The following is a 12375-nucleotide window of genomic DNA, read 5'->3' as shown; positions in this document are numbered from 1 at the left end:
AAAGGAAAATCGTGTCATCATTTTTAGGAGGCGTAAGATGAACCATTTCAAATTTACAATGAAATTGAATGTTAAATCTGAAATACCGCTGCATACTACGTACTGTGTTCTGGTAGTAGCTGTATATAGTCGCCCAGGTGCATCGAGTGTACGAAGTGGTCGGTTATATGTCAAATACTAACTTGGCGAGCTTGATCGTAAAACAGAGAGCGCTTCCAAAAAACAAGTAAACAACAGTGGCGCGTACAGAGGTAAAATGTAGTAACATGTGGAAATTAAAAACAAATTGGATTTATAATAAATTACATTTAAAATAAATAGTTTATGAGAATAAAGGAATTTTTGTATGAACAAAGGTGCCAGACGCGAACTGATCCTTTCGTCCCTTCATAATGTATAAAGAAATTATTCAATGTCTAAAACCTTTAAAAACGTATGGTACTGGATCCCTTGACAGGCAATAATAATAATATAATGATATCTCTACTCCTCATTCTAACTACGAGAATTAGCCCATAAGTCGGAGACTTGTGCGGGAGAGGAGGCGGCATATTATTATTAGGCAGGCCGCATTTGCAACAGGCCCTAACTACCATTCAGTGCAGGAATGAGGGAAACCTGGAGGGGGGTGGTCAAATGCCAACCGGTGTCAATCTCTCACATTGAGCCAAGCCAACATTCTTCCACCCTACCATACCTGCACAGAGGGTGCCAATCCTCCGTACAAGCATAGCTAATCTACGGTCTACCGGCCGCGGGAATCGAACCCGGGCAGAAATTTGCACACGATTTAAGTACTGACTCCTTAACCCGTGCGGCTATCGACCGATATAATGATTTAATACATTCCATCGAATATACTCCTACCATAGACGTTCCCGAGCTCGTCTCGCTCATATCGCGTTCTCCGATCTTTTCCAAATAATCGCGGGAGACCGCGATGCCATATCGAGACGAGCATACTCTACTAAAACAATACCGCAACTATTTAAAGCAGAGCGCAAGCAGGATTGTGTGCAATTGCCAAATGCGACTGATTTTGTAAAATACCGCGATCAGCTCAGCCCAGAACATAGAAAGAGGATTATACATATATAAAATATCCTTTTTCTATGGCCCAGAACGGATCGCAATGCGACGGGACCGCGACCGCCTAATTCTCTCCTTAAAGGTAAGATTATATTTCGAGATCATGTCTACACGGCGAAACACACCTGCAGAGTTACTATTGAAGATGTCAGCAGTGAAGAACGGCGAGAGGTTCGGAAGCATTGGATGGGACTATCTACAGAGGCCACTATATAGAACGTGTCAGGAGCTGTTTCGTTTGTAACGACTTTAGAGTCCGCCCCTACAGAGCCTAGCCCGGGAACAGGAGGAAGTGAAAAGTAATTCTATAACTGGAGGTGATCATGTACATAGACATATAAGGCAGCTTGGTGTTGTGGCTCAGCTCAAATTTAGTAGCATTCTTGGCGTTTTACAGAAAAATTTGAAAACGAGTCGATTTTTTATATATGTACATCTTGCTACGATCTTCGGCGTTCCTCTGGCAACAGCACCGGGTTCTTTAGATGTCATCTGTTCTGGCTAAGGGTGTTTAGACTGATATGCAGTTTCGTAAACAGTTTCGGGGGGTGGTTTCGGAACATACGTGAAATTTTCGATTTTCTACTGATGCCGACTGGACGTTTGTGGCGGCAGGCTTCATACGAACGATTTCTGGTGCTGCAATCGAAACATGAGTGATTTTTCAAGTATTTAACAGTATTTTTAGTTGCAGACTTAGTAGTCTTAAATCAAATAATATTTTAAACATTAGTTTTATTAGTTTCTGTTAGATTGTTTTTTATGTTTTATCTTTTTTTTTTTATCATAGTATGCTATTTTATTTCCATTTTACATGCTCTTGTTCTGTAATTGGGAAAAATCTGTAGAAGTTATTTTTAAATAAATAAATAAATAAACAAATTAGTCAAACATTAAACGTACGTATATTTGGGGATTATTGCCCAAATAAATATAACTACGAGCACTCCGATGTGACAATCATTCTCCCTCGTTTGTCAGCACACCCTCCTCATTTATATTCCATTTTCAATGTAGTAACTATCCATGTTCTTAACACTGTTATATACTCATTAACACTGTTCTGTTCCTCACTCCCGATAACGTAAAAAAAAATTGGAGGTTAGGAAATAAAACAATCCTATTTTATAGACAATCTAAAAATTTTATTTAAATAATACTTTTAATATAAATATATACTTATATGAATAAAATATCTTATCATGTGATATCACAATGTGCAAACATTTCAAGTATGAAAAATCAAATGACTTAGCAACGCCTGCCACAATAAAGAAAAAGGCTATCCCCAAGCGTTTATTGAAAAGAAAAGGACTTGGAAATGAAACGAGCAATAAATTAGTTACAAATCTAAACTCATTAGTCTTATTATGATGGGCCCCTCTCTGTGAGCATGGCAGATCAAATAATATAATTAAAGGCTCAATCGCTTGTAGCCCCTTACTCGGCAGCCTAGAGAGAGCTGCGTCTCACAATCAGCCTTTATTTGCTTCAGGTGTTGTTTTATCGGTATTAGCAGGGTTCCCATGAGCTCTTCTATAGTGTGCTGGTAAAAAAAATGATCCAGGTTTCCTTTTAGGTAGTTTTCTACTGAAGTTACCTCTATCAATATGCTAAAAAAAGCGAATATAATACAGAAATGTGGCTGATCTGTGAAATAATACATACATACAATTAATAAATTCATTTGTTGACAAACAATTATTATTACAGTCTTGGACCGCAGCCTTTGTTTAGCCACAATCTTTTGAACAAACTCTGAGCAGTCCGTCGTATCAGTGTGAGCAAGTGCCGGTCAGAGGAAAGTCATAATTGGCTATTATTTAATATTATTCTGCCTATTTGTATATAAAAACGATCATCAGGATGGATGAAAAATTAATTGAAGAAAATAATAACACAGGCCCACAAATAGAAATCGAAAAGTTCTTTTTCACAGACTAGGTTCGGACATACAATTTTCCACTCTTTCAAAATCCGGGGTGAAAAAAATTGTATCATTCAAGTTAATGTGTTTGACCTTCATTTGACCTTGATCTCGTGATGGGCTCATATGGACACCGGGATTGTGATCAGAGACCCCAAAAACATAAAGGTCACTAGTCTGGGAAAAAGGACTATTCAATTTTTGTTTGTGGGCCTCTGTAATTAATTAGACTGTATTAGAATCCAATTAATTGTACACTCCATCTCCAATAATTTCAGCGCTTACTTTAGTAAACAAATAACTTTTCCAATAGTGTGATAACCTCTCGCAATGTAATATTTTTTTTGTCAAGTTCGATGAAAATATAGAGAAATGTATGTTTTGTCAGGAAAATACTGGAAGAACTTCGTTTCGTCATCCGTAAATTATTCATATATAGTAAAAAATTCTCCCACAGTTTTATGTTCCTTTTAAATACCGTTTTCTTCCTTTTTCCTATTTTGCATATTTATCATCCAAACATATTGAAATTATGGCTAAATCAATTCGAAAAATGTTTATATACACCTCCAATGTCTAGCTCCGGATACAATTTGCACTAGAATGCACTGAAAGTGCGCATTATGAGGCATATCCACAAAGTAAGAGATTCTGATGCTGTGGATTTTGGTTTCGACACGGTTGGCAGTCTGTTGAGAACAGCTGTTGTAATGGTGTGTTGAAAAATGAGTTCCATTATTCCGAATCCAACCAGCTGCGAGATGTGGAGTGTACTACTATTTCATCTTGCGAAGAGAAAGGCGCCATTCCAGATTTTTAAAGAAATCAATACTTTTTATGGGGATGGTGTGATAAAACGTGCTAATGTGTACAAGTAGTGTCGTGAGTATAAATCTGGCAGAATGTTCATGATGAACAAAGGAGTTTGCGTCCCTCAATCATGACTGATGAGATGGTGAACAAAATTGAAGGAATGCTTTGTGGCGATCGTTGATTGACTTTGGATGAGATGAACGCAGTGTTTCTACAAATGTCCAGATCTCTTATGCATAAAATCGTGACTAAAACTGTTGGTTATTGATTGTGTGTGAGGCGGGTACCAAAACAGCTCACGGATCAACATAACGCCAAAAGAATCGCATTTCCACGGAATTTCTCGAACGCTTCAATTACTTGACTGTATTGTTACTGGCGATAAAACATGGGTGGCCCACTACACCCCTGATACGAAAAGACAATCAATGCAGTGGCAACATCCGTCTTCACTATCAGTGAAAAAATTGAACATTTATTTTGGCCCGAAAAACCATGGCAACCGTGTTTAGGGGTTTTTCTCATTGACATTTGCTAACGGGGGAAACAATTAATACTGCGTGGTAGTGTGAAACCCTGAAAACACTACGGAGGGTAATACAGAATAAAAGAAGGGGCGTGTTAATGATGGGAGTGTGCTGGTTGCATGGCAATGCACGTCCCTACACAGCTAAGCCACAAAGAAACTTTTGGATTCATTCGGTTGGAACATCATGAACCACCCCGCTCACAGTCCTGACCTAGCACCTTCTGATTTTCATTCTTTTTCTTCTCTGAAGGTGTTTATGGGTGGAAAAAGGTTTTCTACTGACAATGAAGTCCACAGTGCCATGGAACAATGGGCCTGAGAGGCGACGAGAGATTTTTTTGACGAAGGTATCAGAAAGCTCATCACTCAAAGTGACTATGTCAAAAAATTTTTCATGTAGCTTTCTGAATATGTAATTTTCCATAAATATACTGCCATTTCGATTTTAAACAAATTGAGTACTCTTTCTTTGTGGATATGCTTCGTACTTGAGCATCCACTATGTATACTGTACAAAATTCCTTAGTGGGAGTGAACTGTGACCTAAGTGCTTAATACGAATCAGCCTTAATTGTCAACGACACTCAACTTACTACTTACTCTGCAATAACTGGCAAAATAGTGTTGATCTGCATAGGATTTGTGTAGTTATTTGAAACCTGCCACAGATTGAACCACGTTTGCATCCTAAAAATTGGTAAAAAGGAATATTAAGTACTAAACTCAATTGTAACACTTACTGATCACTGTTTACTATATTTTTGTACCGAGTTCTTAAGTTAGCTAGCCATTCGAAGCCAACCAGGACCTGCCAACCAGGAAATGTCAGTTGGGGAAGCGGCAATGGTGGTCTTAAGTACATATAATCGGGATGTGGAAACGTGTCATTGTATCCCAACATTTTACCAACTGAGCTGAAATTTTTTATAGATTATTCGATAAGTCTCTGTTTTAATGTAAATAAGCAAATAGGTATTGCAATATTTTGGTTTGTAATACACACATAGTGTCCCGATTTATAGGTGTACAGGTCATTAACATAGTACATAAAAATAAAGTTCATAGATTCTTAGAATACGTATTCTGGCAACTGCAACTTGTTCAAAATTTTTTTATCCGAATTCCAGTAACATGACTTTATTCGACAAAGGTTAGCAAATTGCCTTTTTCACCATCAAAGATTAATTGTGCAATATAAAATGCAAATTCTTCATGCAAAGTAGGTACAAATGTACAAAAAAATCTCATTAAAAAGCAATTGAAATATTAAAAAATATGCATATCCTTAAATTTCAGAGTAATGCCTTTTAATACTTTTAATAATACATGACAATGCACTTTAATCCATAGCAATTCCTTTACAAAAATTTTTATTAGATTTTAAAAAACTTGATTCGAGTTATATGCCATTGTTACCCACTTATGACATAATAGACTATAGAAAACTTTTTGTTTAAGTAACTCCTGTGTGTTTCACTATTAATAAATAAAAGGAAAAGAATAGTATGTGATTTTAGTTGAACTTCCTATTAATAGATGGCACAATTAAGGCATAGTTTAACACTACAAGAGATGCCTTTTATATTTTGGGAATAGACAATCCTGATGCTGCCATTTGACAACCAACGTCTCTATCGTAAAGTTCGACTTTTTGTCAGTATACATACGCCGAATGTGGGACATACAGGTACTATTTGTGTTATTTACAGTGACTTGAAAAATTCGTCTCAGCCAAGAAATTGAATTAAGTCGTGAACATTTCTATGCGATTATTCTTTACCACTTTCGACGTGGATTACCTCAACAACAGTATATCGATGAACTTAATTCGACTTTTTGGCGATGAAGCACCATCAAAATTACTATATATCGGTGGTATACGAAATTCAATCGTGGCCACGGGTCGCTCACTGATGAATTTCGTAAAGTACGACCAAAATGTGTTGTTGATCCATAAAACATTGATGCTGTGCTGATGCTGATATTGCAAGATCATCATGTGACTTATTGTGAGATTGACGCATCCTTGGGCATTTAATATTGCATGAACATCTGGTCGTCACAAAAATTTGTTCGAGTTGAATCCCACTAATTTGACAAACTCTCAAAAAAAGGCTTGTCGATTGCTCAAAAAGAAATGCTCATGAAATACGTTGACGGTGCTTATGTGTATGAATCCGAAAGTAAAGCAATAAATTGTATGGGTCTTTCAAGATGAGTCAAATCCAACAAAAGTTGTTCGTGCACGAATCAATTCTACTAAGCAAATGGTGACTTGTTTTTTTGAACAAACCGGACATTCAGTAACTGTATCATTAGCGCAACGACAGACGGTCAACTCTGAATGGCACACAACCATTTGTTTGCCAGAAGTCTACGGAAAAATAAGGGAAACCAACCGCTGAAGACGCATCAATCTCCACCAATGCGAGCTCTCACACATCAAATTAAACAAGAGACTTTTTGAGAACTGAAAAAGTCGAATTGATACCTACACTGTATGGCCCTGATTTGACACCCAATGACTTTTTTATTTCTGCACATCAAAAATAAATTACAAGGTCAACGCCTGAAGAAAAAGCAGTTGATATGTTCAAAATGCATGTTTTGGATGTACTTCAATCAGAATGGAAAAAGTGGTTAGAAAATTGGGTCAAGGGCATGCAAGAGCATATTGATCTTCAAGGAGAATATTTTGAAAAACAATAAAACCGCCATATGCGATGATTAATTTCTTTTTTTGTTCTCTATTCCCGCATAAACGGCACTCACATTAGATTTAAGACCAAAAAAAAATTATTTTTAATGTGAAACTTTTTACGAAACACATTGGCACCTAAGAAAATCATAGCAGGCTTAGGACGTGCAATTTTGAAGAAGTTGATATTTATTATATTTCTCAAATATTTTGAATAAAATGTATTTTAGTGATGTGTAACACTTACTCTTGTATATCATGCGAATATCCACCAGCCAACCAAGTCTTCAGACACAAACACAGAGAGGGAATGCCACACGGCAATAGCTCACACAACGTTGCATAGTGGTCAAATCTCGACCACCCCGTCAAAGCAATGCCACGGAAGTTCAATATCTTCCCAGCATGTACACCCAATTCCGTCAGCCAAGCCTCGTGATTACTTATGTGATATTTAGTTACGGGGATCAATTGGCAGCTACTGGTTGCCCCTTTGAATGCAGTCGCACCCCAGATGTTGGAAAAAATGTTACTGTATTTCTCCCACAACAAACCACCTAGTTGAAATGTTTCTGTAGAATTGTAATGCCAGATCATTGGTTCTACTAGGTTTCCTACATAATAATCTGCAAGAAAGAACTAGCTGAAAAGTTGAGCATGTTTTCAGCGTCATCAAAATTGAAATTTTGATCAAAATTTCTACATTTGCGTCAAGAACAAAAAATCTACATTTCATAAAAAAATATATAATCATAATCTAAAGCGCTGTTCACAAGAGAAATAACTGTGAAAATAGGGCCTATTTTGAATGCTGCCAATTTTGAAATGAAGTTTAAAAAAAAAAAATTGGAAATTAAACATAGAATAGCGAAAAGTGAGACATACTTACCTTGTAAAATATGTAAGTCGATATTTCTTAACATGTCATCCCAAATGATAATCTTGAGATTTGGATAATTATCTTTGATGTATTGAGCTAGTTCAGTAACATGATCAAGGTACAGACCAGCTCTACCGTATTTAGTTGTTTGTACTCTTTTTTGGCAGGCAGGGCATAGTCCCATATGCCAGATCTGGAGAAAAATCTCTTAATAAACAAAATTATCTTAAAAATAGATGTGAATGACAAAAAATTTTAGGCTGAGGCAAAAATTAAAATGTCACATTTATCATAACCAAACCGTTTCTTATCAATTAATTTAATTTCAATGGGACATATTTTGTACACGCACACACCTAAAAATATTTAAAAAACTAAAATAAAGTTGAATAGGATGTACGAGCCCAGGCTCATAATAGTTGGGCCGGCCAACGTTTTTAATTAAATACTTGAATAAATTACAAATTCGACCAAAATGATGAAAGATTTCCTTAAAACTACCTCACTTGTAATAAAGTAAGTATAGACTATCAATTTACTAAATTGGGTGTTTTATGTACATTTTAACTGAAATTTTTTTGTTTTCTTTCTTTGTTCTCTTTTTACATTGTATTTTGCATGTGTCTGGTTGTTTATACATTATTTTTAACTTGTTTTTTATATTAGCTAACATTTCTCAACTGTATACCTGTAATTGGACTGTCCCTTTGTCTGTATGTATGCAGTATAAATAAATAAATAAATAAATTTAAAAAAGCTAAATCGTACTAAGGTTAAATGGTCTAAAACCCAAGGAAACTACCGATGAAATATATTTCCAAGGCAACGTTTGAGGCGGTACAGTTTTATTAACAAAATTAAATACGAACACCCTGCATGTTTTATCGGGACAACCTCTATATGTATTGTGAAATTACAAACAAGACCTTCGATCATGAATGATTATAAACCCCGTGACCAGTAACTTCGTCTGGAATAGTAATTAGGTTTTAGCGGCTGGTGATTGGTGTAACTTTGAGTGTAACCTGAGATTTATCCAACAAATCAGCGATTGCGTTATCTCGAACGTAGACGTTATGATTTAGAGATTTTGATTTGACGTTGACGGTACCAGTAATGTGCAATATTGCGCGAGGCTTATAAGACAAATCTACCCGTTTGAATATACGTATTTGTTTATTTAAAATATATTTAGACTATTTAAACTTCAACACCTTGTATCTTCACAACGAAGACTTCGAAGACAAAAAATTCAAAAGAATTGGAAAATTAGGACCAATAGTTATAAAAAATCCCGTCACTGCGAAATGGGCCTTTTTGGATAAATTTATTACGTTTATATTTAATCAATCAAATGGATATATAAATCAAAAATTTCAACACTAACCTTAGATTTTTCAGCGGCCTCACGATCCTCCTTGCTATCGTCACATTAGAGCGTCATCCCGGGGATTTGTTCGTAATCCGTTTAGGTATCTGGTGTAGTACTTAAGGAAACCTGGAAAAAAAATATTACGATTGAGATTTTCTTAAATATCCTAAAATATACAGAGGGATTACTGCGACTACCCATTTATACCGATAGTTTTTTAACAATGTTTTGTAAAAAGAAAATTAAATTCCACAAAACACGAAATATATGTTTGTTTTTATTGTTATTTAATAATTGCATCCTGAACGAAGGACTGAGTACAAGAGTGGGATCTATATATTACTTATCTATAGCTTGTCAAAAACTAGATTTTGATACACGTAAAGCATACGAGTTAGAAAAACGTTCAACAGAACCTCCCACACTTAAAAGAATTTTTCACTCTCCTTGCAAAACGATGTATAACTTTTGAAAATTTATCTTCATCGGACACAAAGAAAACGGNTCGGAAACATCCAGCACGTTCAGTGCCTGAATTAAAAGCCACACTACTGAATATTTGGGATAATATTCTACCAGAAGAATGTGCTTTGTTAGTAAATACAATGTCTAGCAGAATTAAAGCAGTTATTAAGAACAAAGGCGATGTAACTCAATATTAAAGAGTAGCCGAACTTTTATGACCCCTGAGACGGATAAAGTTTTCTATTGTGTAACCATTAGTCGATATATGTATTGAATAAAATGTTCATTTTTGTAACTAAAAAGTTTATATTTTACTGTAGTTAAAAGGATTTTCAGAAATATTTCATTATTTCTGCATAATTCATACATTATTAATTTAGTTGAAAATGTTGGCCGGCCGAACTATTATGAGCCTGGGCTCGTAGGTGTTAACTACGCTAAAAAGTTTAAAAAAATTACTAATAACCTCTTATCTTTCTTAATAAAACCAATATAAAAATCAGAAAGTTTATATAATAATAATGCTCTAACCCTCATTCTAATCCCAAACATTACCTACTCCAAAAATGCGAGAGGACAGTAGGCATATTTTCTGTTTTATTAAAAAGGTATGTGCATAAAAACATTTAGAGAATAAGTTACCTCATCGCCTCCAATATGAAGGTGGGTTATATTGGGATGGAATGCAACAATTTGTTTCACCAACCTCCTAACGAGTGGCATGGTCTCACTATTACTAGGACACATGGAACTGGGATATGCCTCCACTTCTCGCAAACTCCGCCATTGCTCATGTTTTAAAACAAATTCCATGTGTCCAAACGTTTGTACTAAAGGTATCACTGTTAAATCACAATCTGAGGCTAAAACAATGAATTTACTTACCATAAAAGAATCATTTTCAAAGTTACTAAATATGTTTATAATACTTTTTTGCGGTCATAATCAGTTTTACCTAAATCAAGTAGTTGTCGAGCCTCTTCTAAAGAGTAAGGTGCACCACTCACTTGGGCACTGTTGGACAGGCCCCCTATCTGTATTAACTCTTTCGTAAACGGAAATGTATCTTCCCATTCTAGTAAAATACCAGTAGCCCCACAATCCTTTATGAAAGGAAAAAACTAGAAAACAAATTTAAATCAAAAGTGTATGATAAAGTTATTAATAATTATGAAACATAATCAGAAAATCCTGGTAAATATTAACGTAAATAAACGGTTGCGTCATAAGCAGTCAAAACAAATGATTTGTTTTTGTTTTGACTAATAAAGTAGGTTACCCATTTTTGGATTAGGTAACAGTTATCTCACCTTTTCGAAAAAAGTTATCTTGGGCGGAGCGCCTTTCAGATCCAAATGCACCAATCTGGATGGAAACAGGAATCGAATTAGTAAATTTTAAACAAATAAAACGAACTCAATTACCTTTGTGTACCAAACGTCAAATTATCCATTTTATAACCTCACTCTCACAATCACAAACACAAAACCTTTACTTGTCAAAAGGTGTAATGTCAACAAAAATGCACCGCGCATGAACAGAAGAAACCTCTTTAAATTTGAACCTGCAATTTGGATTTGAACTTTGAAAGGTCAGAATATTTATTTTAGTAGAAGGTAGTACTTATTAATTTTGACTTAAAGTAATTAAATTTTACTTTATGTTAGTTGCATTATTCACTAATCATTTGCAAATGTGTGCAAGTAACTAGTTAAATATGTATATTCAGGTGTCTCTTTAATTTCACATGGGTATATTTTATTACTTTATGTTCAAGAATAGGTATACTTCGCAATTTTGTCAGATATCATGAACTAATGGCTAATGCAGTGGGTCTCATTAAGAACCTCTATTTTTTTTTTTGGGATATGGAAGATCTGATTGAATTTTTTTTATTTATAATGCTTTTCTGGATGCATTTGTAGAACCAGGTGCAATGATTCATTTGGTCATTCTACCAATTATTTGTAGCTCTAGTATCTCAAATTTCATAAATTTATAATGCAGACATTTGTATAAATGCCTGACGATGGTAGAACATTAGTTATTTACACTGCTAGGTATAGTAGTCCAGACGGTATCTGTTTCAAAAAGCCATATTTGGGTGAATCGTATATCCACGGAGATTTTTGGCTTTTTGGCTTTCAAATATCACTAGAAATGAAAACTTTTCTATGCGCATAAAAAAAACGTGGGCTTAACTTTTGGCGACACAATATGTTAAAGAAATTGAAAAAATGTCATATTTTTCTCCCAATTTCATTATGTATCTTTTTAAGAGTTGATTTTAGGCGAAAATGAAAGAGGAAAAAAATGTTTGTAATTACATTTTTTACAATACATGACTGGTTACAAATCGAATGAATCATGATTATTCTGGTAAAAATCGAAAAAATCACAAAAATGGGGTTAAAAAACAATACTTTTTAGGAAATTTTTTTTGGTGGATTAAAATTGGGTGTAGGACCTTTATACTTGGCTCAAGAAAACTTCATGTTATGTAGAATCATCTCACCAAATTTTATCAAAATCGGTTCGATAGATTTTGCATAATAATTTTGCAATCCAGATTAAAAAAAAAAAGCAAATTTTCATTTTGCAC

At 34.9% G+C, this 12375-nt stretch overlaps 1 protein-coding gene across 1 annotated transcript; it reads right to left on the bottom strand.

The window, feature by feature from the left end:
- Positions 1-2254: 2254 nt before the first annotated feature.
- LOC108905253 (hexosaminidase D-like) lies at positions 2255-11253 on the bottom strand. The gene is made up of 9 exons (XM_018708054.1): positions 11198-11253; positions 11084-11138; positions 10729-10894; positions 10416-10636; positions 7946-8129; positions 7304-7682; positions 5099-5272; positions 4959-5045; positions 2255-2702 (listed from the first exon to the last, which is right to left on the bottom strand). The coding sequence occupies exons 1-9, from the start codon at positions 11224-11226 to the stop codon at positions 2504-2506; spliced, it is 1494 nt and encodes a 497-aa protein (XP_018563570.1). The 5' UTR covers positions 11227-11253; the 3' UTR covers positions 2255-2503.
- Positions 11254-12375: the final 1122 nt, after the last annotated feature.

Source organism: Anoplophora glabripennis, unplaced genomic scaffold (assembly GCF_000390285.2).
Source record: "Anoplophora glabripennis isolate ALB-LARVAE unplaced genomic scaffold, Agla_2.0 scaffold172, whole genome shotgun sequence".
In the NCBI taxonomy this organism is placed as follows: domain Eukaryota; kingdom Metazoa; phylum Arthropoda; class Insecta; order Coleoptera; family Cerambycidae; genus Anoplophora; species Anoplophora glabripennis.
The sequence above is the reverse complement of the archived record's forward strand: the minus strand, read 5'-3'. Positions and strand labels throughout refer to the sequence as shown.

What these genes read in the sequence shown, in the direction of transcription:
- LOC108905253 (XM_018708054.1), bottom strand. Translation starts at nt 11,226, where the DNA reads ATGGATAATTTGACGTTTGGTACACAAAG. An exon ending in TTGACGTTTGGTACACAAAG is followed by an intron (nt 11,139 to 11,197) that starts GTAATTGAGTTC and finishes GTTTCCATCCAG; the next exon opens with ATTGGTGCATTTGGATCTGA. An exon ending in ATTTTGCCAGTTATTGCAGA is followed by an intron (nt 2,703 to 4,958) that starts GTAAGTAGTAAG and finishes CGCTTTTTTTAG; the next exon opens with CATATTGATAGAGGTAACTT.